This window comes from Acipenser ruthenus, chromosome 5 (assembly GCF_902713425.1).
Source record: "Acipenser ruthenus chromosome 5, fAciRut3.2 maternal haplotype, whole genome shotgun sequence".
NCBI lineage: Eukaryota > Metazoa > Chordata > Actinopteri > Acipenseriformes > Acipenseridae > Acipenser > Acipenser ruthenus.
Genome location: NC_081193.1, coordinates 78,049,160 through 78,075,355, shown reverse-complemented (window position 1 = coordinate 78,075,355; position 26,196 = coordinate 78,049,160). Strand labels below are relative to the sequence as shown.

General features: G+C 40.7%; 1 protein-coding gene across 4 annotated transcripts in view; it reads left to right on the top strand.

The window, feature by feature from the left end:
- Positions 1-26,196, top strand: part of LOC117402611 (disheveled-associated activator of morphogenesis 2-like) — a 119,841-nt gene that overhangs the window by 64,378 nt on the left and 29,267 nt on the right. For all 4 annotated transcript variants that reach the window (XM_059024559.1, XM_034003941.3, XM_034003940.3 and 1 more), the window contains 10 exons: positions 3,755-3,849; positions 11,427-11,760; positions 14,569-14,679; positions 16,712-16,815; positions 17,316-17,382; positions 18,315-18,432; positions 20,376-20,514; positions 21,918-21,976; positions 22,427-22,611; positions 22,906-23,217. In XM_059024559.1, coding sequence (XP_058880542.1) covers positions 3,755-3,849; positions 11,427-11,760; positions 14,569-14,679; positions 16,712-16,815; positions 17,316-17,382; positions 18,315-18,432; positions 20,376-20,514; positions 21,918-21,976; positions 22,427-22,611; positions 22,906-23,217 — 1,524 coding nt within the window. The remainder of the gene's footprint in view (positions 1-3,754; positions 3,850-11,426; positions 11,761-14,568; positions 14,680-16,711; positions 16,816-17,315; positions 17,383-18,314; positions 18,433-20,375; positions 20,515-21,917; positions 21,977-22,426; positions 22,612-22,905; positions 23,218-26,196) is intronic.

The window sequence follows — 26,196 nt, the reverse complement described above, 5'->3', positions numbered from 1 at the left end:
TAATACATGAGGAATTATATCCCCCTACTCTCTAATCTCATTGTGACTTGTATTATTGCTTAATAACCATCCTTCCATCATTCTTTATCATGCCTGACTATGCATTCACAAGTCAGTGTCATACAGTTAACACTAAGCAAAATCCAGATGTTTTGAACTTAAGTAAGTTATATTGAAGTTCTGTGTTCTGTGCCAGTAAACTTGGATGGCTAAAGATAACATACTGAATATCACACAAGTGCTAGCTATTTATCTATATCCTTTTTTGGTGAGCTGCCCAGTTATACTGTGCTCTTACCATGCCTCTCTAGCATCACTGAATCTTGTGACATGGGGTTGAATAGCTCAGAATGAAAATAGTCACCTTGTTGTCTGCCCTGATGCCTCCCTTGTGCTCCATTACTTGTTACTGAGCTGCAAACCTGTTTCTCCCTCTTTCTCTCTCCCTCACACGCCTCCCCATTTAATCTGCAGGTCAACTTGAATAGAAAGAAACTGAGCAGGGGTGAACTGGTGACCCTGCACACCGCAAGAGAGCTTCTTAACCACTATACAACCTCTATGCCAGGATCCTCTGCCAGAGTGGTTTTAGAGCTTTTAACCTCATCTTATCGGCAGGGGTCAGAACCCTTAACGACAGTGCGTCACACAACACTGCCCACTGCACAGCGACCTGGCACATGCACCCTGCCCCTGGCTTCAGCATGTGGTACACATTAGGGTTAGAGAACAGTAACACATTGTTACATTGATCCTGTAGTCTGGGCAGAGGGCTCACCTTCAGAGCACTTAAAATGTATGACTTACCACACAAATTGATCAGTAGTGCCCCACAATCTATTGTAATACATATTGTCATTGTGAAAAGCTGATCATTAATTATATAGTTTTCTAGGTACTGCACAGCTAGCAACAGGTTGTGTTAGTTCATACACCTGTATTACAGAGAATGCTGACCCCTGCTGGTGAGGTATTGCAATGCACTGTAAGCGCTATTAACTACCTTGACCCTTTTGTACTGTGGTTCAGATTACCACATTGGTCCGCCAGGTGGCACTGTGTGTTCAGTTCAGATTCCTTAATGTCGTAATGCTGATTAAATCAGTGCAGTGAAAGGGCAAATGTACAACTGTTTGTAAAGAGGCCCTGTGGGAGTCATAAACACAGCATCACTAATATCAGTGAAACAGGAGTAGCAGACAAGCACGTTACACACCTGACAATCGGGCTTCAGAATTTGTTCTGGATGAAAGAAACCTCTAAGCTTGCGATTGATTTGACTGATGAATTAACTCTCACAGGGAGGGGATTTAGATGATGTCTGCACTATTGAAAAAAAGGAGCAAATAGGGTTTAGGGTTTAATTGGTTCTGTCAGAATTATTTTTATTTATATAAAGCAGCTACCAAGTATTATGACAATAAATAATTACCTGTGACAATAGTACTATATAATGAGCTTCTAATTAAACTGTTGCCTCCTAACAATTGCAGTGCTCTATATATATATAATATGTACCGTTTAATTGAAAGTGTTAGTCTGGCAGAAAAATTGTATTTTTCCATGTTTTCAAACAGTATTTTCCTTCGTTTAACTGACATCATGGTGAATTGCACAGCGTGGTAGAGATCATTATCACATGGCGTGATTCTTTCCAGTACAGCGCAAGGTTTTATTACCTTTTGCCTTTTAGAACAGGGATTTTCTGGTTGCAGATGAGTTACACAGTTATGTTATCCTTTGAAAGAAAATTGAAAAACAAGACAGAAAGAAGCAGCCCTGGGACCCAAAGACCCTTTCGTATGTTGATATTAATGCTTAATCTCTGTGAAATACATGCAATTTAATCTGAAAAGCAGAATACAAAGGTAGTCCAGCCTGCCAAAGATATCAGAGCCATCTGGCCCAGTGTTGCATGACCTGAAGATGAATGTTATGACTAAAACATCTGTAGGATTTAGGCTCGGTCTGTGTGGGGCAGGGGAAATCAAATATGAAGGGTCATCGATTTACGCTTTCACCACTTACAAATCATTACAGACAGTTAGCACTAGTCTGGACACTTTATTAGGAACAATAGTCAATTCTCACTAATTTCAAGGAAGCAATTATCAGGATTATATGCCAAATAGTCATACCTACTATTATAGACTGATAGCTTATTGCACGTTGATGTTATACTGCACATGCAGCCTCTACTGAACTGATAGCTACATGTGTACTGTACATATATACAGGTAGGGCCAGGGTCTTATTTACTCCATATCGTCATTAGCCCATTGTTTTCAGGATAATTGAAATGCCTGAGTTGTTTATTTCTGGTTAGGTAACTTTAATGTGTGGATTTTTCCTTTCTAAAGAAATTGCGCTAATGAAATTGGCTGATTTGAAATAAATAACTTTGGGAATGAAGCCCATAAGCTACAGTGGACTGTAATTAAACCAATCAAAGTCTATACCAGACATTTAAATCAAAACACTTCTTTATTTATATAAGCAAAACTCTTAAAACGGTTGCAGAAACCTGGAGAACATCCAGTAGTCACCCAAAGTCAGGAACTATTATAAGTAGATAGTAGCAGTAGGAAAACATTCCATTCTAACTGGTTAGGAGCTCTGCTTGCTTGATGGTCTGAACCCCAACTAATGCATTGCTCAAAGGCAGGTGTTAAATGTGCTCTTGAGGAGTTAGGACACATGCATGTTTCCTCAAAGAAACAGAGGCATTACAAATGTTGGGAGTAAGTTATTGTATTATTATATATTATTATAGCCTTTCATCAAGTACAAACATCCTTCTGTTTTAAGTGGCCACATTCTTAACTGTATGACTTGACTAACATAAATGCTTATGCTACAGCTATACAGACTCAATTTCTGTTTGTGCACTTGTGTGCTAGAAATTCCCAGTCCAGATACAAAGTGGTCATGCTAAAACCCAAAGTCCTGATTTTTTTTTTTTCAGAGATAAGAAAATGGAAGAACAATGTATTTGAGCGTCTAGCCTGCCATATCAGTCTGAAAGCTCTCCTATTCTGAAATAGCGTGGCTTTCCAAAAATAACGTGTGTCCACACAGACTCAGATGAGTTATTCAGATGAGTCTTACAGTAGCTCAACAGATAATCAGATGATTCAGTGAAGCTAGACCCCAACCTGCCTTCAGATAGTGACTCATCCCAGCACTTCTAATCTAAGAGAAAACACTTTGATGCTGAGATAATGTATATTTTGGATGGGATATGAGAAACCTGTAACAGCAGGAGAGTTTTTAACTGGGTTATATACTCAGAAACAGCGGCATCAAATACCAAGTAGCTGGCAAACCAGTTTATCACACATTCATATTGTAAGCAAGATGCCTTCTAAAAAGCATTTTATACATGTATAAAGGTTATTAAAAAAAACATGCCTTCTACATCTATATTTTTATAAGATTGTAATTTCACAACAAGAGGCTGCCCTGATTTACACTGTTTAAGTTAAAGGTGAACATGTCGAAACCTCTTGTCATTGGAGAGCATGTTAAAAGGGTAAATGAGAAAGTAGATTCAAGTCTCTGGTTTGGTACTGTTTTCATTCCCCAATCACTGGAACCTCCACAAAAATCAACGAAAAAATGTAAGTTGTTATATCCAGCTGTCAAATATGTCTGGCTGGTCTACATGACTGTTTGTCTGACCTATCTACAGTTTCTATAATATTTGTGTTTCTATCCATCAGTTTTTGTTAATGGTTCTAATTTGTTTTAATAGATGCAGACTCTTTTTGCCTTTGATGAAGAGGAGATTGAGATGCGGAGCAAAGTGGTGGAGGATCTGAAAACAGCCCTGCGGACCCAACCAATGAGGTGCGTCCTGCTCTAACGAACCAGTAATAGTTTCTGGAAACACAGAGACATCTTTATAAATCAGTAGCTGGACTGTGAATGCAAAGAACTGAAATACATTGACTAATAGGTGTGTGTAGTTACTCAGTTTGTCCAAGTACTTCCCTTTAACATGTTTTTAGTGGTCAGGTTTTAATGAAACAGAAAAAAACCTGTTAATTGCAAAACAAGAAAATATGCTTTTTCCATTTTCCAATTTCCATTTGCATTAGTAAGTAACAATCAATTATAATAAAACATCTTCTGACAGTGTACATTATAATTAGAACCTAATCTATTAAAACCACTCTAACTATTTGTCTTACCTTTGTTTCATCCATTTCCTTTTTTTCTAATAACACTGAATGATTCTTCCATGAAGTTTCCAATAATTACGCAGTGACTCATATACAAGTTTCAGATTCTGCGACTGAAGAGCCAGTCACTCAGCACATGATTATTAGGACATGAATTTCAATTAACAGGTTTTTAACAGGCTTCTTTCTGTTATAATTAATTCAAACATGTTGAAGTGAATTACTTGAAAAATCAGAGTATCTGCACACTCCCACTGACTGTTAATGTTGTATATTACCACAGACTTCTCGACTTAAAGTTTGTCTTAATCTTAATTTAATTTGTGCTGGAAAAGTTAATAAGCATGGTAAATAACCATCGAACCTGAAATAACAATAGAGAATCATATAGAACAAACACGATAGGTCTATAAACAGGAACGCAAAATGTACATGACATACCTTTAGGTTCCTTGACAAAAGAATTGACAAAGAACTGTATTTAGCTGGATGGAAATACTGTGAGACCCCTTGAGATTACCGCTGTTGTCCACCAAGTGACACTGTCTGTGACAGGTTAAACTGCTCTTACAACCTTCGTGCACTCGGTGTATTTGTATGCAATGGAAAAACCGTGTCAGAAGTGAATGGAAATACAATCTTGCCTGTGTCTTTACAGTTCTCTGAATGTGATTCCCCAAGAGCCCTCCTCAATCAGGGGAAACGTTGTTTTTGTGCTTTAATAGGGCGCTCTAGTTTCCAACAGCCTTGCAATTACAGCCCTCAAAAATGTGAATTCAATCCACACTACAGTCAGCTTTAAACAAAGGAATGGAGTGAGCCGTAAGTGCACCCGCCTGATGTAAAATGACATCCCAAAGACAAGTGCCCCGTTTACTTTTTATGAATCTCCCTAATTCTCCGGCTTCCTTTTAACATCCTGGTACCTTCAAATCCACCCCCCCTTCCCCTTTCACACACCACTAGCGGCACAGCTGCAAGTCTGAAAAACAACATGTTTTTGGGTGGATTAGATGTGGATAGGTGTTCCGAAACAAAATTTTCATTAAAGTCTAAATAAAATACACATGGCGGTGCTCTCTGTAGTGCCTTCCCATGCTTTAGTAATTTAGCGTTGAAAGGGCTGCGTCCTTCCCTGGCTCACTGGAATAACTGTTCTGTACAGGCTGGTAAAGAGCCTAAGAGGTGAAGGTGTGAGCATCACCCTGGCTGCTAGTGCCTGGGTTGAGTTTAACGCATGTAAATGGAAAGGGTTGATCATACAGTATGTACACACACATACAGAAGTGATAACAAGATTGCACAACCCTTGCAGACTTTTCAGTAGGACAAAAAGAAAATGAGAGGTCTTTCTGTCTCTCATGTTGTAATACTATTAATAAAAAGACCTGTGGAGCAGCTGTTTTAACAGCCATGTACTGTACAGCACTGTCTGTAGTTTATCGTGTGGTATTTCCACTGCTATTGGTTGAGATTTCAGAAACCTGCAGAAGAGTTCTTAACTGGGTTACGCGCTCGGTTTTTAGAAACAGCGGCATCAAATACCAGATAGCTGGCAAACACATCCATAACATATTTGTACTGTAAGAAAGGTGTTTTTTTAATATGTGATTTATTGCATATGTCAAAAACAGACCTAAAAATGGAGGCCTTACATTGCATTTCACTTGCTTCAAAATGTGTCTGTCTATTTTGTATAGAGCTCTCTTGGAACCGATTGAGTTGAGTAAATTAAAGACGTGTCCAAAGGCTGTGCCTGGCTCATTTTACATAGTGTACAGACACCACGTGGTCTCTGAACCTTGAAACACTGTCTTCTGTGTTGTACTGAGGACACTGCGGTTCCTTCCCAGCAGTGCTTACAATGTAAATAAGAACTGACATGGGAGAATATCTGTAGCATTTGACTGGCTTGGAAAAAAGGTTAAACCAAACCTAGTCCAAAAAGAGTGGTAATCCCCAGACTTGGAGGGTATTCTTGTTATTATACTTGTTTATGTAGGTATAGTAAAGGTAACTACATTGTAGTAACTGTGATATTACTTCCAGTTAAAAATCAATGTATTTTTTATCAGACTGCAGTACCAATTAAACAGCCCCCTTAACTGGTTTAGTTTAATTTCTTATTTTGACATTAGAACAGCCCTCTCTTCCATGTGAGTTCACAGTTATTAGTCCTCCCAATGCACTCTGTGCTGTGCAATGTGTCCCTTTCAGAGGACAAACAGTTTCAGTCCAACAGGACCTGCAAGTTGAATTACACAGCGCGTCACGAGAGAAGGGAATGCAGTGCTGGCATCAATGCCGTCACTATGGCACCCAGAGCTGTTAGGCAGTATGGCATGGTTTTCCGCAGGTGCAGTAATGAGGTGCTAATCCTGTTAAATCCCTCAGTGAGAAGTTGATATGTAGAGACAGAGAGACACACTGCCAGCTCAGCTCTGATTAAGATCAACTCCACGCTGCCTGCCTGGCTTCACACACTAAAGCACAAGGCCCTTGCATGCAGAGATTTTGGACTACCGAAAGTGTAAGTTCAGGGTAGGGGGCTTTAAAAATACCAGTGTTTATCATAATCAGAATGAGGAAAGATATATTTAAATGTGGTTTATACTTTTAACAGACTTCTGTGTTATCTGCTGCAATGAATCTCAAACAGTGTTAAAAAAAAAACTGAAACATTGTATTCACCTTTTTATTTGTGCTGGATACCTGTGGAGTGATTTCTCACTGAAATACAGTGCTTAAATGTAATATATTGATAACCCAGCACCTTACACCCACAGAAGAGTCCACAACTGCAACCCAGCGAAATGCAAAATAAATAACTCAAAATAAATCCCAAATGTACAGGGTCGGTTTATATATCCCACCACTACCACTAAGGGTAGAGCTATGTGACAGCCAAACTGTTTGGAGTTCCATATATTAGCCTGGCCATTACATTCCATTCCCCTTATCTCAGTACCCCACCACATCCACATTCTACACCTTTATGTGTAGAAATAATGCTGGGCGCAAACTGGCAACCTCACACACAGCAAGCAGGCAACATAACCACTGTGCAAAAGAGCCAGGCTTGTCTGCATTTGTGGTTATAGAGTTTTTAACCTCATATCATCTCACCAGCAGGGAACAGAACCCGTAATGGCAGTGCATCACTTGTCTGCCAATTGAACATGTTAGAAGCACCATCTATTCAGGGCTTATTTAACCACCAAGCTGCCTCATTGGTTGAGTTCTGTCCTAAGAACAGCCCAAACGTAACTCCAGACCAGACCCAACCCTGCTGAGCTTTACGCCTCCAGCCAGATCACAGTCCATTGTGCTATGAGTATCGCCAGATATATAGTAGTACTAGTTCTTCTTAGATGCTGTATGGCTGCAGAAAGTCAGCTGTTGGTATAGTGTGCAGAGGTCCTCTTTCTGTCATCTGTGTAATGAAAGCAATGGGACTGACTTGTGAAATCAGGCAAATGCAGGGTGATTAGCATGGTGATCCAGGCTAATCTGTGCAGCAGGAGAGCAGTGCTTCAGTGCTCCTCTCCCCTGCTCGCAAATCTGGTTTCTCTTGGACACGGTTTAAAGGGCTGGCAGCAGATGGCACATTCACCAGAAACACAGTTTGCCTTTTTCACCGGCAGAGAAAAACTCACTTCTATGATCTCTTGTGTGCTCAGATGGGATTACAAGTTCAGAAGTTGGACTTACACACTTGTTTGATACTCCCTTTTATCTGCTAATTGTGTTTTGACAGGCTCTGGAGTTTAGGGAGTGCTGCCCACAGATTTGTGCTTGTCAGTTTATGGTTTTAAAAAAAGAAACCAAGAGACGTAGTGTGTTTTTCTATCTATCTATCTATCTATCTATCTATCTATCTATCTATCTATCTATCTATCTATCTATCTATCTATTTGGCTAAACACATGTTTTTATTTTTTGTACACACTAAGTACCGTATTATCTCCTTTTGAGTTTATTGTTGGATTCATGTAAAATACAGTGCTCCCTCTTTATTTCGGTATCGGACATAATCATGAAAAACCCGTTTGAAATGGTGTTGCAAGCTGGCTTGAGCGGTGACATCAGACCCGGAAGAAACACACACAGCACTGCGAGTGAAATGTGCTTGCTTGCGCGTTTTAATAAATACAAAGTCTGAACAAAACACAAAACACTTAACAAAACAAAATGGCACGGTGGCCAAAACACAGACAAACACAGTGGACGAACACTAAACAAGTATGCAGCTGTACCAAGACTCGATTGTAGTCAATCATTCAATTGGAATCTCGGTACATCTGCACTTGAACTAATTGTTCTCCCCGTGCTTCCATACTATACACATTTGAATCTGCATGTGAAGTGATTGTGCAATCCTTGTGTCTAAATATAAATATACATTTTAAATCACTCGTGCTCCACATAGCCCCATTACATCGTTGAACGTCTTGACCACTCTGCGAAAGAGGCAGTTTTTAACCCCATCTCACCGACAGGGGTCAGAATCCATACCCAACACTGCCTGTTACATTTGCTTCAAAAGAAACTCCATTTGCAGGTGTGTTCAGGTTAAAAAAGGCTTACAAATGTCTGGTCTGATGTGATACAATATTCATAAACACCACTGTCTGCGTTATCCATATCTCATCTGGGGCTGCAAGGACTGGGGGCTGGCATTGCTCCTGGATTTATGATGGTGCAGCTAACCCATATAGAACAGCTCCTCCTGCCCCCTCTGTGTTCAAACAGTCTCTCTGAGTCTCTGCACTTGCAGACATAACACTGAAATATAGGTGAGTGTCAGGGAAGTTTTCGCTAGTGATTTGTATATAGAAGTCTGGTGTAAGTTCCCACACATCTAAACATTTGCTTGTCTGATTTAGAATTATATACCCAGCCAGTGTTTCCTGGCAGTAACAATAATGTTTATGCTCTTGACCGGTGCAAGCTATAGTCTGAGTCCATGAATCTGTCTGGTTTATGAGCTTATTGGGGTGTAAGACGAGAGCGCTCAGAATGAAGTGTTTTAGACTTGTGTTCATTATTAAGATACAGGGTAATGACAGTGCTAGAGAGCCAAGAATGGAATGTTTACACTAGTGCTCATTATTAAGGTGCAAGTTAGTGACAGTGCTAGAGAGCTGAGAATGGGGTGTTTAGATTAGTGCTCATTATTAGGGTGCATGCAGTAATGACAGTGCAAGAGAGCTGAGAATGGAGTGTTTAGATTAGTGCTCATTATTAGGGTGCATGCAGTAATGGCAGTGCTAGAGAGCTGAGAATGGGGTGTTTAGATTAGTGCTCATTATTAGGGTACATGCAGTAATGGCAGTGTTGGAGCGCTGAGAATGGAGTGTTTTAGACGAGTGCTCATTATTAAGTTGCAGGTTAATGACATGCTGGACAGCGCTAATCATCTTCATTCTTTTGATGGAGTTTATATACATGCTGTCTAGTGCCTGTGCTTTGGCCATGAGGCAATATCCAGTGACCGATTTTTACAGATTTGTACATCCAGACAGCTACAAACAAATTATTATGGCAGCCTTAGGATAAATGCTGGCTGGTGGCAAAGCCACTCATGGTCAGCTACTCCAGTCACTGGAAAGGTGGTTATCAGCTTGTATTGTGCAGCCCCTTATACAATATCCTGTAAATAATACTATTTTGCTCTATGGTATACTGGTATATTGCTTTTGCACATGGTTCTGGTATGCATTGTACAGTTGATTATGGTGTCACAAATTGACTATAGCCTAGACCAGTGTTTCTCAACCCTGGTCCTGGGGGCCCCACTGTGTCTGCTGGTTTTCATTCCAACTGATCTCTCAATTACTTAACTAGACACTTAATTGAACTGATAATTGCAGAGTTCAAGTTACTTCTGAAATGTTATAGCTAACTTGAAATATGCAACTGTTAATAGCTGAAAACAATTAAAAAGGTCTAATTAAGTAAAGTATGTTCAATTAAGGGTCTAGTTAAGTAATTGAGAGCTCAGTTGGAATGAAAACCAGCAGACACAGTGGGCCCCCAGGACCAGGGTTGAGAAACACTGGCCTAGACCATTACATTTTCTGTTTAGCCTACTGCAAATGAACACATCTGCCTGTGTCTACAAAATGTAATACAACTTTATCACACTACAGATACTAGCTGCCACTAGTGTTGTCTCTCAGAACAGGTCTGCTTGGCAAGCTAACTCTTCATGGCTTGATTTTCATCTTACATGGAAAATAATTCCACTCTGCCAACATCCACATGCGTGGGAGAATGTCTAAGAACTGAACTCCAAGCATTGGACCATGGAACACTGGGCAACTTCAACTGCCTCCTCAGCTAATGGTCTGCATGGAAACACAACATGTAAACAGGACAGGTCAGGCAGGAAAGAGGGTAACAGATGAATAAAAACAAAGGTGTGTGTGTGTGTGTGTGTATGTGTTTGAGGGGGAGGAGCTAATTTATAATTTGGCTCTCCTTATGAGGAACAGGCAAAAGAAAAAAAAGAGGGAATCTTTCAGTCCTGTCTTTGGACCCCTGACAAGTTCTCCAGCCTCCTGATCCATCATCCCTGCTCACTTACCAGTCCAGCAGTCATGTAGTGTAGTACTTAGCAGCCAGTAACTTGCCTCTGCATATCCAGAACAGTACCAGGGGTACACAGGCTCCAGAGGCCTTCAGGTTTTATAGGCATCTTTGAATAATTAAGTAGTTAATAAGCTGGAAGGAGATAAGCTTAGTTCAATTCAAGATGATAAGGTACAGTGGAAAAATGACCACCAGGCGGTGTGCAGCTGTATCTTCTGTTCCTTTAGAAACTGTGAATTTGTATAGACATTTTTCTATTTGCTAATTCACAGTTGCCACAGTAGCAGAAACCCTACAGCCCCCTGCACCGCCCCGCCCCCCCCCCAGGCAATTTTGAATACAACACTATAGACAGGGGTTCCAACCCAAAGTGGGCATGGCACTATTAAAAGTGGCCAGGCCCAAAACTGAAAGTTGTGTTAAAAAAAAAAAAAAGCATGTGCCAACTTCTTCCAATGTGACCACACCCACTTTTGATGAGCCCCACTCATTATACGTGTCACAGATTTAAAAATTTGCATCCTGCTCTTTCCTACAGCACAGGCATGACTGTGACATGAAATTGTCATGATGTGATGTAATTTGTCACGATATATAAAAAGTGTGAAGAAATCTCTCGTGTAACTGTCCCGCATTTTGTTTCGGCAGGTTTGTGACGCGCTTCATCGAGCTGGACGGGCTCACCTGCCTGCTCAACTTCCTGAAGAGCATGGACTACGAGACGTCCGAGAGCCGCATTCACACCTCGCTCATCGGCTGCATCAAGGCTCTGATGAACAACTCGCAGGGGCGCTCCCACGTCCTGGCGCATCCTGAGAGCATCAACATCATCTCCCAAAGCTTGCGGCAGGACAACATCAAGACCAAGGTGGCCGTGTTGGAGATCCTGGGTGCTGTCTGCCTGGTACCGGGCGGGCACAAGAAGGTCCTGCTGGCCATGTGCCACTACCAGAAGTACAGTGCTGAGAGGACGCGCTTCCAGGTAGGCCAGCCACTGTGAGAACAGACAGAGGATACACCATGATACTAACAGCACTCTCTTCAAGTAAAATGTATGGAAAGGAAAGTATGTTTCTGAGAAATTCTGAGAAGTAATTTTTCTTAGATCAAGCTCCACGTCTGCTTAGCAACGTGGCGTAATTTTGAACTGTGCGGCTCTCTCAAGAGTTATTGTTTAGACATTTATATACGGTAGTGTAAAGATTCATAAATTCCTTCACCTACCTACAAATAATGGTGTGGTCTGTTAGTGCTTCTGTTTATATAATAAGTATAATGTATGGAAAAGAAAATCTAAACTTATCTTTAACAGTTTACTTCTCAGAATTACTTTCCTTAGCTCAAGCTCCTTATCTGCTTAGTGGTGTGGATAATTTGGAATTCCTCATCCGGTCAGGGAAACAAACAAGATCTCAACTCAGTTCCCAGAATGCATACAGGAGAAAATGCTGTGGTCTGCTAGTGTATCAAACATTGTATTGGTTATAGGACAGGAACTTAAACCAAGTAGACAAGTACCAATGCCACTCTCGTAGTAACAGACAACCAGTGGCATGAGGACTTGATGTCTCTGAATTTACCAAAGCAAGGACAGTCTGTTGCACAATGAGTTAAGAAACATTGCCCAAGATGATTAATGACCCAGATCATCACAACAAATAGTAACTGTATTAGGCTTACAAAGAAAGTGCAACACTACATGCAGTGCAGCCGTAACCAAAAGCTATGAGCTTATGATAATAAAAACCGCACTGTGATGGTTAAGGATGGCTGCTCCTTGTTAGATCCAATTGTCTGTGTCCTGTAGAGAATAATGTGCAGCGTTAGGGTTATTAAATCAGACAGTGTTGACAACGAATCCTGGCAAAGCATCTCCATCAGGCCCTTTAAATGGAATAGTAAATTACATCTTCGTGTTACCCTCTGGGTAACCCCTCTCCACAGCCCTGCTGTTGTAGCACAGCACTGTTTGTAATCTCACCCAGGCCCACAGTTTAGTCTGCACCCCCCACCCCCCCCCCCCCCCACCCCCCACCCCCCCTTCACAGGAAATGTTAATGCGTTGTAAAGCACTGGCCTGTCAAAGAGGCCTTTGTTCCCGGGTCATTCTGAGATTCAGTTCAGGAGCTAGAAACTGAAGCCCTGGTACTGCTGTAGAGCTGCACCCAAAATACAGATTAATTGCCGAGACTACCAAATGACCTTCAGTTCCTTCAGTTTGAAGCTCAATAAAAACATGTAATTATATCATGTTTTGATAGATCAATGGTATAAAAATGGTATGAACCCATACCATAAGGACCACTGTATAATAAGGATTGCAGGGCCATGATGTTGCAATTGTTGGTAAGGCTGTGGTCTGCAAATGGATTATTTTAAAATTTAGTCAAAATATTAGACTCCTACACCTGCTGTATTCACTTAGAGTGTTTGGATAAACTACCTACCACAAGTTGCACTCAACACTGAGAAAAAACAGTTACTTACACGATGTCTCATAGGTGGCTTTAACCCAATTTGTCTACTTGACCTTAATGTCGTTGTGGCGATGTCTAATCCCAGTGACTTTTCTTATGGGGATAGCTCTTAGGAATTGATGATGTGTATATGGAGTTTTTGGCATTAAACTCTGACAGTGATAGACAATTACCAGGACATAGCTAAGTGAAGTTATTCAGCAACACAGTGGTGGTTATATTGAACATGTGCTATAATGTTCCGCAGCTCCCCTGCCTCCCCGTGAAGTTAAATCATTAACAAGCCATTCAATAATTACTGGGAACATAGCATAAAATATAAATGACCCTGCACAGTGTAGTGCCAAGCCCAGTACAGTAAAAGTTAACAGTGGCGATGCAACCTGAGAGGTTTATGACCTGTACTGCCAGACTGTCAGACAAACACGTTTACCGTTTTTTTATTAAAATCAGAAACTTTTTTCTTGTGTCCCCTCCAAAACCACTGGGCTGGAATTCGCCCCACAGGGGAGAACGTGTACCAGGTAAGGGGAAAACACTTGCCGCTCAGTGTGATCGAGTGACCTGCCAGAGCGCTCGTGTTTTCAGCTCTGACCATGCTGATGTGGAACCCTGCACCTTCCTCTCCTCGATCTGTCTGGAATCGAACTAGTAGCTGCCACTGAAACTCGATCCAAACTAAACACAGGTGCCTGTTTCATTGTCCCGCGGAGCTGAAACGCAAGCTGACTTGGTTTATGGGTGTTTATAACTGTTTTCAAACACCAGCCAGATGCCAGCACCATGTTCTCTCCAGGTTCTTGCTAGAGCTGAGGACGGTGAATGGAAGGATTTTAGGTATAAACAGCAGTCTTGTATTTTCTGAATAAAGGTGCTTTTATTCAGCCAATCTGGAAATACTATACAGGGGCTGCATTAAATTACAAGAGCATTCAATCAAGGGGTTCTGAGGCATCACAGACTACAAGAGTCACAGGGCATGGAGATGGAATTATTTTCTTGTAATTTTGTAGCCCTTTGTCATTTTACACATATTTTAGACTATAAACTATATTGTATACCAGAAATAAAGATTTTTTTTATTATAGTAACTAATGGAACTGTAAACATTGCATCACCATTTTGTGTATAGAAGGCTGGAGGACTGCAGGTGACAGGCAAAGTCATAATTAATTGCTCTGCCAAAAAAAGTGCATTGTGGTAAATTGGTGGTAAAACCCTGGCAGTCCTCCACTTATTCTGTCACAAACATGTGAATCAAGAAACAGTATGCAGAATGTCAAAGTAATTGAGCGTGTGTCTTTTCTCTGCAGACACTATTGAATGAACTGGACAGAAGCACAGGGCGCTACAGGGATGAGGTGAACCTAAAAACAGCCATCATGTCCTTCATCAACGCAGTCTTGAACGCGGGTGCAGGGGAGGTAGGTACTGGCCATCTCACAGAAGACCATTGCTGGGATCCAGTAGCAATTTCCTTTATAAAGTCGAATGAAACCTGCTGAATAATGTTACGTTAACATATTGAATTACATAATGCTTTGTAGTTTTCTAGACTTTTGCGAACTAATTTGGTAGTTTCTTTGATTACATGATGTTAAATAAAATATCTAAATTATGTTCATATATAAATATATACAGTACTGTGCAAAAGTTTTAGGCAGGTGTGAAAAAATGCTGTAAAGTAAGAATGCTTTCAAAAATAGACATGTTAATAGTTTATATTTATCAATTAACAAAATGCAAAGTGAGTGAACAGAAGAAAAATCTACATCAAATCAATATTTGGTGTGACCACCCTTTTCCTTCAAAACAGCATCAATTCTTCTAGGTACGCTTGCACACAGTTTTTGAAGGAACTCGGCAGGTAGGTTGGCCCAAACATCTTGGAGAACTAACCACAGTTCTGTGGATTTAGGCAGCCTCAGTTGCTTCTCTCTCTTCATGTAATCCCAGACAGACTCGATGATGTTGAGATCAGGGCTCTGTGGGGGCCATACCATCACTTCCAGGACTCCTTGTTCTTCTTTACGCTGAAGATAGTTCTTAATGACTTTCGCTGTATGTTTGGGGTCGTTGTCATGCTGCAGAATAAATTTGGGGCCAATCAGATGCCTCCCTGATGGTATTGCATGATGGATAAGTATCTGCCTGTACTTCTCAGCATTGAGGAGACCATTAATTCTGACCAAATCCCCAACTCCATTTGCAGAAATGCAGCCCCAAACTTGCAAGGAGCCTCCACCATGCTTCACTGTTGCCTGCAGACACTCATTTGTGTACCACTCTCCTGCCCTTCGGCGAACAAACTGCCTTCTGCTACAGCCAAATATTTCAAATTTTGACTCATCAGTCCAGAGCACCTGCTGCCATTTTTCTGCACTCCAGTTCCTGTGTTTTCGTGCATAGTTGAGTCGCTTGGCCTTGTTTCCACGTCGGAGGTATGGCTTTTTGGCCTCAAGTCTTCCATGAAGGCCACTTCTGACCAGACTGCTCCGGACAGTAGATGGGTGTACCAGGGTCCCACTGTTTTCTGCCAATTCTGAGCTGATGGCACTGCTGGACATCTTCCGATTGCGAAGGGAAGTAAGCATGATGTGTCTTTCATCTGCTGCAGTAAGTTTCCTTGGCCGACCACTGCGTCTACGGTCCTCAACGTTGCCCGTTTCTTTCTTTCTTCAAAAGAGCTTGGACAGCACATCTGGAAACCCCTGTCTGCCTTGAAATTTCTGCCTGGGAGAGACCAGCTGATGCAGTATAAATACCTTGTGTCTTGTTGCTGTGCTCAGTCTTGCCATGGTGTATGACTTTTGACAGTAAACTGTCTTCAGCAACCTCACCTTGTTAGCTGAGTTTGGCTGTTCCTCACCCAGTTTTATTCCTCCTACACAGCTGTTTCTGTTTCAGTTAATGATTGTGTTTCAACCTACATATTGAATTGATGATCATTAGCACCTGTTTGGTATAATTGTTTAATCATACAGCTGACTATATGCCTACAAAATCCCTGACTTTGTGCAAGTGTACCTAGAAGAATTGATGCTGTTTTGAAGGCAAAGGGTGGTCACACCAAATATGGATTTGATTTAGATTTTTCTTCTGTTCACTCACTTTGCATTTAGTTAATTGATAAATATAATCTATTAACATGTCTATTTTTGAAAGCATTCTTACTTTACAGCATTTTTTCACACCTGCCTAAAACTTTTGCACAGTACTGTATATATATATATATATATATATATATATATATATATATATATATATATATATATATATATATAACGTCTCAATCCTAAAATTCTAGGTGATGCAAAACTTTTGGCCATAGCTGTAGAGTGGAGGCTAGGATGTTTGTAGACTGAACTAGAACCTTAGAAGATAGTGTTCCTCCAGGGCAGGTGGTTTTATTGGATTGTTTTTCAAGCACTTATTTATTATAATTTTTTTTCTCAGGACAACTTGGAGTTCCGCCTGCACTTAAGATACGAGTTCCTGATTTTAGGAATCCAGCCGGTAATTGACAAGTTGAGAGGGCACGAGAATGCAACCCTCGACAGGTAACAATGAAACACTGATTTATTATCATCGCTGAGCATGCTCTGTTATTTGATTTTTATTTTAAGGTTGTGATCGTGGACCATCAATATCAAGGAAGTTTCTTTTCACGCATATTTTTACGCATATGAGTGTCGTTTAAAATGTATACCTAGCTAACCAAAACATCTTTCACATTTAGCCTTAAAGGGTGACTAAGGAGTGTATCTCTGAGCCACATCTAATCACCCAATCAACACTATATGCTGTCCCGAGTGTTTTTGCCAATGCTACAGTATTTACCAACAAGGGCATGGTGTAATATTTCTTTTTGCCTAGAATCACATTTTTGTTCGAGAAAAACTGATCTGTTTACTGTGGCGTTCTCATGTAAATGTCCCCTCAGTCCCAGTGCTATGACTCCAGTATCCCTTCCCTGTACGCAGGGACACGGCCTTGCGGTCTACAGCAGGGTAAGAACCCTCACGTAGTGTCACTGACAGCGTTGTTTTTATTTCCGCAGGCACCTAAACTTCTTTGAAATGGTTCGAAATGAGGATGACTTGGAGCTTGCTAAGCGCTTTGATATGGTGAGTTTGAGAAAACTAGGCTGGCGCAATGTTTCAGCTGCTTCATCCTGAGTGCCCTTTCCTGTTCTCTGAGTCCTGGCAGGGGTTGCCTGGCCTGTAAATGATGCACTGTGTTGCAACATTACATTGCTTTAGCATAGAGCTAGCATATAGTATATGACTCCCCAATGTGGCTCTTTTGATTTAGAAATGAAGTATCCCATTATGTCTTCTAATGGGTTTGAAAAGGCTGCATGGAGAAGTCTTTGGTAGAAGCAGGTACAGGGTAAAATGTCACAAATTGAACATTTAATGCTTAAATGTGCAAATATAAGAACGTTTAGGAAAGAGAATAGGCCATTTGGCCCATCAATTCTCCTCCAGTTCCCAGTAACTAATTGATCCCAGTTGGGTCTTAAAGGATCCCAATGATTCAGCATCTACAGCATTGGCTTGGTAACCCATTCCATACATTCAGCTACTCTCTGTATAAAGAGATTTATTCTACCATCTGTCTTTAGTCTGTTCTCACTTAATTGCCAGCAGTATTCTCTGGTCCTGGTGTCTGTGCTGGGCTGAATGTATTGGCAGTTCTGTTTCAGCATGATCAAACTTACTGTTCGGTCATCCCATGGCTAAAATGAATGATGTGATTTAAATCAGTGAAAAGGGGAAACCAGCATACTGTACATACATGTAATACTGTAATGAAGGGCTGGTGTTCACTTCATTGTATGTGGCAGTAAGAACAGACCGTACTGTATCAACCAGTGGTGTTATTTGTTTAGATCAATCCAATCAACATGGGAGATGCCATTACTGTTAATGCCTTTGGAAATGACGATTTCGCATTATTATTGATCGTAACTTCAAAGCGCGCAATCGGAATCCACCTGGTTATTGCCTGATATACAAGACTTTGATGGATTGATTGTTTGATTGATTTCCTCCAGGTGCACATTGACACCAAGAGTGCCACACAGATGTTTGAGGTGATCAAGAAGAAGCTGACCCACTCAGAAGCCTACCCCTACCTGCTCTCGATCCTTCAGCACTGTCTTCAGATGCCATGTAAGCCCTCCCCCATCCTCCTCAAAGCACAGCAGACCGATACTGTATAAAACAAAGATCCTGCTGCAAGCGATTGTCAGAAAATAGCAGTTGATCACTGATGCCCCCAGCCTTTTCACAAGTGGTCCAGGGTGGAATTCTGTCCCCTGTCTTCTCCTTTAGCCGCAGTCCTTGCGGTTTTTGAATCTTGGCCAGCCGTTTGTCTTTCAAACCTGCTGTTGTTGAATGCCTACAGCTGTTTGTGTGGAAACTGCTTTCAACATCTCAAGCAAATTTTGTCTCTCTTTTTTTTTTTTTAACTTTCATAACATATTGCATTTCTCGCATTTTTGTGGTTCAGAGGCCTGTTCACAGAATAAGCAAAGCCAGAAAAATATTTTCCTAGTTTCCTTTCCAGCCACCAAACATATAATGCATAAACTGTGGGCAGAGCAAACCTTAACCATTTAGGGAAGCATGAAAGGTAACAGTTTCTTGATTTATTTGAAGATATGATACTTGACAGAGACGCATCATCTCATTTACAGGGGTGTCCAGGACAGGGGAACTGAAGTGTTTATTGTGATTCAGCCAGGGGACTAGGAGTTTAGCAAAGCAAAGGAAAATAATGATATTATTTTTACAGAAATAACTCAGAATCTTATTTCAAAGTCTCAAAATTGTGGTTAATTATTTTTTATTTATTTAGCTTTTCAAAAAAAAATTGCCCAAAAGGCATAAATACCGCACCCTGTTGAGCCTTCTTTATCAAAGCTGTGGGCCTATTTCAGTTTAATGTGATATATATATTATTTACATAGACACATTTTTAATATGCTTTACCATACCTCTCTGGGTTTTACAAGGTAGTTTCAGCTGGGTGACACTCCTTTCACCCAGCACACCCTGCAACTAGTCACTTTCTCACTCTGTGAGCCCAACAGACCTGCTAATACTGTTCCCGCCAGAGCAGGAAATAATGAATGACACATCTACTACAAGCTCAGGAAACAAATCTCAACTATAATGGCCTCACCTTTTTCTGTGCAGTGTTTCTGCTATGCTAGTATTGCACAGGAAACACCTGCAGCTCTTTTATTTTCACCCTGGGCTTATAAGGTAGCAACCATCTGAAATATGTAAAAGAACAAAAAGAGCCTAATGGGACACTGTGACAGGAATGGCTGGGCGGTGATGTCACAACAGAAGCAGGAAGGAAACTGACACCAGGCACTGCAGTTTCAAAAGGAAGACGCGGCTGGCTGACGTTTTATTTACAAATAACAAAAATAAATAAAAGGTTTGAACAAAAAGAAACTTGCTCACAGAGCGAAAATATAACAGGTAAACAAAACAAAATCACGAACATAAAATATATTGCTAAAAATATGAGATAACAACATGGTCCCTCGGTTTCGATTGTCTACACAATTATTGAGCAGCAATCAATACCAATCTAGCAGTGTTATATACTATATAACCTGTTGTAATCTAACTAAGTAAAACATGATGTATATATTTAAACAATTATTTGTCTTGCCTTTCTTTTATACTTTTGATATTAAATCATTGTTATTTCACTTTCCTTAGAAATGCGTTGAAATGTGGGAATGTAGGCAAGATGTAATCTCTGATTAAACTCGAAAAAGAAATACATATCCCAGTTTCCACAACGGTAGCTCAAGTTACGTGACAAGTCAGTTGCATTTGCTAGTTTTGCTACATACTTTCATTGTCAGTTTATGGCCTGGCTTCACACATTATGGCAGTAAAAATGTAAGCAAAAGGAAAATTCACTTCCAATCTGCAGAAGTTAATTATCATTGAGTGGTACTCAATTGCACAGGTGATGGAAGGTCTGCGTTTCTTGTTTTGAAATCAATACATTAATGAAATCAACACATTGATGTATTGGCACACACCCCTAGTTATAACCCTGTGTCGTATTCCTCTCCCTCTCACAGATAAGCGCAGCGCAGGGAACCTGCAGCAGTGGCAGCTCCTCGACCGCATCCTGCAGCAGATCGTCCTGCAGGACGACAGGGGCGAGGACCCAGATGTGACGCCCCTCGACAACTTCAACGTGAAGAACATCATCCACATGTGAGTCCGAACACAGGATTACAACCCCACGCTAGCCCTGCTGCACACAGTCCTGGCTTTCAGAACTCCCCTCAGTGAAGTTTATTATTGAAATGATAAGGAGCCAGGAGTTTGATGTTAAGTAAAGTGCTGCTCCCTTCAAGCTGCATGAACAACTCACTGATAGTAAACCTGCTCAGTTGAGACTTATTCATGCTGCGATAGGTGTGATCAGGTGAGAGCAGATTTAGCTGGCGTATGAATATCATTTCAATTATATACCCAGGACTGGGTGCAGGGCTAGTTCGAGTTCCCAGCCCTGGTATTGTAATAAAATATCAGAGCTTTCTTAACAACCTGATTGTTGTTGTTGTTTAGATTCCCTTTGTATATCATTTTCTCCTTTGATTATTACATCCTGGTGACTTTTTACAACTCAGAAGTAAAAACCCAACTGTATAAATGGGTAATTGTATGTAAAAATAATATGATATCTTGTAACAATTGTAAGTCGCCCTGGATAAGGGCGTCTGCTAAGAAATAAATAATAATAATAATAATAATAATAATAATAATAATAATAATAATAATAATAATAATAATAAAACACCTCACTCAGAATCATGTACAATTCGCTACCTCAGATTGGTAACTATGAAATACCACTTTGCTCTAAAGAGTAAGAAATACCACATAGTGTAAATGTGGTAATTGTTTTATGTACCAGAGGCAGAGTGTCGTGAGGAACCCCAACACCCTGCGGAACACAAACTCTCCTAAAGACCAAGCATGAGAGGAGGATGAGATCCAATAATATGTTTTATAGCTTTGTTGCCATAAAAATATATATATATAAATACAATGAACAGGAACTCAAATTCAAATGAATATTTTATTTTAATTGGTTTTATTGTCGGGACAAGATTTGTGGTTACATTTGTCTGTTGTTTTTGTCTGTTTTTTTATGACACAGAAAATAATTTAAATGAAACAATATGACTTTTAAAATGTACCAAGAAGGCATTTCATTTGAACTGGAATCTTGTTTTAATTACTTTCAGTTATGGCTTGAGGTTCAGTTTGAGAGCACAGTGATGGGGGCTGGCTTCCACAGCATTGTACACACTGTGTGCTTTGGAGCAGAGTGATGATGTAGATCACCAAGTATGCTGCATGTGGCAGATCTTTTAATATGCTCTTGTAAATGCCATTTTAAATAGAAAACATTTCTGTTTGAAGTCTGAACTAAAAACAACAGCAGATTGATTAAACTGTGTTTTTTATCTGGATATCAGAAAACTGCCCCTTGCTCCTCATTATCATGAGTAGTGCCACTGCCCAGAATTTGCCATGGAAGATCATTGGCTTTCAAGTGTGCAGCTTTTCACTAGAACATGTTTAACACACTTTCAATTTCCTTCCAGGTTAGTTAATGAAAACGAAGTGAAGCAATGGAGAGACCAAGCAGAAAAATTCAGAAAAGGTAATTACAGATACTGCTTGTCTTTGTGCATATTGTTCCCAGTCACTGCTGGCTGTGCAGCAGCAATTCGGCAGGAAAAAGGAATAGCCAAACATTTGTGTGGTAATATGGCCCTGCTCTTTAGAAATGCTTAAAGAAATGTAATAGATTAAATGACAAACGTTTGGACTAGCGTCTTTCACATCTTACTATAGTTAATGTTTAATACATGCAAAATCAGCATACACACATTCCTCTTAATGGGACCTTTAAGAGATCCTTCACACTTTCCATCTTGAGGGTGGAGATCACACGTCACCCAGTGATATACGTATGTGAATCAAAACTAATTTCAGCATTGACATTGAATTTATTGTGTTTATGTTAGTATTTCCAAATGTATCACTTCTGAGTTTTTAATAGTTCTTTGAAAAGTCTGACCGCCTCTCGTCGTCCCCTCTCGCCTCCCAGAACACGCGGAGCTGCTGGCCCGTCTGGAGAAGAAGGAGCGGGAGTGCGAGACCAAAACGCAGGAGAAGGACGACATGATGAAAACCCTCAACAAGATGAAGGACAAGCTGCAGAAGGAGTCTGTGGAGCTGAAGCACGCCCGAGAGCAGGTGGTGGACCTGGCATCCAGAATCAACGAGCTAGCGGTGAGAGCTGTGTGTGAGTGAACGTGGATGTGTGTGTGTGTGCGTGCGTGTGTGTGTGCGTGTGTGTGCGTGTGCGTGTGTGGGGTTGTGTGTGAGTTTGTAAGCGTGTGTGTGGGGGGGGGTTGTGTGTGTGTTTGCGTGTGTGTGTGTGTGAGTGTGTATGTGGGTGGGTTTGTGAGTTTGTAAGTGTGTGTGCGTGTGGGTGGGGGGTACTTCTATTTTGTTTGAATTCCTGCCATTTACTTTAACTTGTTACCATTAAACTTGACTTCTCGTTCTTTTCTCTTCCGGCAGGGCGGCACCATCCTCTTCCCTCCTCCCCCTCCTCCCCCTGGTGACCCCTTAGCCCTGCCTCCCCCTCCCATGATGGGAGGATTCCCACCTCCCCCGCCCCCCATGCCTTTCTCCAGTCCACCCCCTCCCCCTCCTCCCCCACCCCTTCCCGGGGGACCACCCCCTCCCCCTGGGGCTCCTCCCTTCTTCTGCACTGGGGTCCCGCCATCCCCCGGACCCCCTGCCTTCAACAACACCACCAGCCTGAGGAAGAAGTGCATCCCCCAGCCATCACACCCCCTCAAGTCCTTCAACTGGTCCAAGCTAGGAGAGGTGAGTGAGTGTGCAGGGCAGGTGGTGTGTTAGCATATTCCAGGGGAAGCTTCAAAGCTCCATAATAAACTCTGTGAAACATATTAGTACTGGAAGAGGCCACTCAGCACTGGTTGATCTTAAAACTTTGTCAAGTTGATTCGGCATCTAAAACACGACTAGCTAACCCATTCCATACCATCACAGCACTACCCACTGTAGTAGCGGTCTACTGAACTGTCCTTATTAGCGGGTAATTCACTAATTGACTAAGCAGCCACAAATCCAGGGAGTTTTTGGAGAAAGAAACATTGTGTTTAAAAGTCTTAAGATGTTTATTATAAATCATGGAAAACCAATGTAAAGGAAGCCTGAGACAAATTTTAAGCCATGGATTATAGAAAGACATTTAGGCAGAACGGAGTGCTATGTATGGCAGTGATTAATTAATTTATAAATTACAATAAAAGTGACAGACAAGTGATAAAATAAACACATACACTGATTTTGGGTTTAAACATATGGATACATTTAGTTAGGAGTACATCAGGTAAAGGCATGCCCTGTTTTATGAGGCTCAAATAAAGCTTCACATTGTAAAATACTTTAGATTAATATACCTTACTAATACCTTTACTCAATTTTCTGCAGTCTTATCCTACATAATAGAGTGAGGCATTGGGAGGGTTTTTATCTATCTGGTCAGAGGCACATTCTGCTGTACCGGAGTGCAGTTCACTGTTGTTCCATCCCATCCTGATATGTTCTTGGCAAGAGGAGTGATATTGAGGGCAACGACAGAGCCAAAGAACCGCATAGCCCATGAAATGTGTGCAAAACTTGGACACGGTTTTAATAGCCTGGAAAGACCTCTTTCTCAGTCAAAGAGATTGTGTGTCTCTGCAGTGCTGTAGTCAGTGCTGGGGGTACACCTACACCTGGGGGTACACAGGACAACTCAGAAATGCAAGAATTAAAATGAAAGTAAAAGAAAATAATGATCTTATAATGAGTTAACAAGGTTTCAGTCATATTTTTCCAGACTTACAGCAGGGGCACGGTTCCACATTAAAGAACTCAATCCATTTGTCAACCTGCTCCCTAGTGCTTGTGCCTACATGATATTTCCAACCATTCATAGCTTTGTTTATCCGCCCTCTAGCAGCAGTGCTTTTGAAACTCTTTCCCCCAGAAAGACTAACATGAAAGTGTGGATTAACAAGGTGTTGCTTTGATTTGAAAGACAAGAGTTTCCAGGAAAACAACATGACACAGTGTCTCTCACCCACGCTAACTAAGAAATGCTAAAGAATAATATCTGTGGCTCTTGTGGAGTGAGTAGAGCTGGGGACTGATCATCACTGGATTCTCGGGTACCATGGCAACCGAGCTTGGAAGGCCTCAGCTTATAAACACTGCTTTGTACAGGAGGGTGACTTATTTTCTTAACCTCCTGTTGCACATACAGTTTCCATTCCTTAAGCTGGTAATGGTCATTTTCACTTTTCCTAGGAGACAAATTATTTATGTAACTGTACACTAATCATGGTATCAAATGTTACATGATAAAAGATCCATCTGACAGCATGGTAATACATATCAAATATGGGCTTGTATGCACAGCGTGCCATGGAGGGTTGCTGCATTGTTTTTACTTTATAAACCTTGAAGAACAGTACAGTATTTGTAAAAACATTGTAAAATTGGTGCAGGTTTATCAAGGTCTTCCAAACAAAGAGCATTTGCACCTAACAGTTTAGCCAAAGGTTTAGGTGACTAACATTCTCAGTTGCTTGTTACTTTACATAATTACATAATCAGTTGTGGGCAAAAGTTGTCTTGATAGTGATCACATGTAAATCCTTAATAATACATCTATAAATGTCACAGAAATTGTGTTATAAATAATGCTATTTATACAGTATTGAGAGATCTAGCATTGAATAAGTTTTACATATTCCTATTTTGGAACCTATCATGCATTCAAATCCAGAATGACCGGGCGAATTGCTCTGTTCCAATTAGCAGCTGTGGAGCTTTATCTAATGGATGGAAAGCAGGTGTTATGTTTTTTTTTCTCTTCATGGTGGCACTCCTTGCTAACTATATTATGTATTTCTTGACTATAAGGAATATACCTTTACACATGTGTATTTTATAGTATACGTATTGATCACATGTTAACACACACACACACACACATATATACAGATAGTAAATATGGACTGGAGAGGAGGGCTATAGTCAGTGGTTGGAAATTCTGGCTTGCGATTGGTTAAAACCTCATAGGAGGAAGAACAGATTGAACTGTTGCCCTGACATCCTAATATCATCGGGCAATAGTCTTCATCTGTCATGTGATTGGTTCACATCACTGTCAGTCCTGTCCCTTTTCAAAGGAACGCCCTTCACCTCCACTCCTAACAACAAGATGAAATGGCCGAATGAAAAAACTTCTGAACGCCTGAATGCAAGTCACATTTAACTCGTAATGAAAAAAACACAATAATTAACAGTTAAATTACTTCTTAATTTCTAGGTGTACTGTACATTAAAGCATCAGAGTACGTCACCTAATATATTACAAATGCAAATGGGAAAATAAAATATGTACAGTACAGTACTTTCAGTATTGAACGACAGTCATTGCAGTTTATGGTGCTGGGAAAGGGTAAATTACCTTCAACTTTATTTCAGTCTGCTTTATTGCCCTCGTTTGTTTAATTTGGCCAACGTGACTCTGTCATGTTTGCAAGCAAAATTAGTGCAAGACAGAAATGCGTAGTTCATTTTAGGTTTGAGTTAGGACTTTGGAGTTTACACTAGTGGGGTTCCCGTAGTTAAACCAGGCACAGACCATAATAACAGTGAGTAAGTTAGAGAATCAGAGAGTGATGGAGAATCCACCATGAAGCAGTACATACCTTAGTGTTCCTGTTTCTTGTGCTCCTCCAGACAGAGAAAGAAAGATATATAAATAAATGATTGTTCATTTTGAAG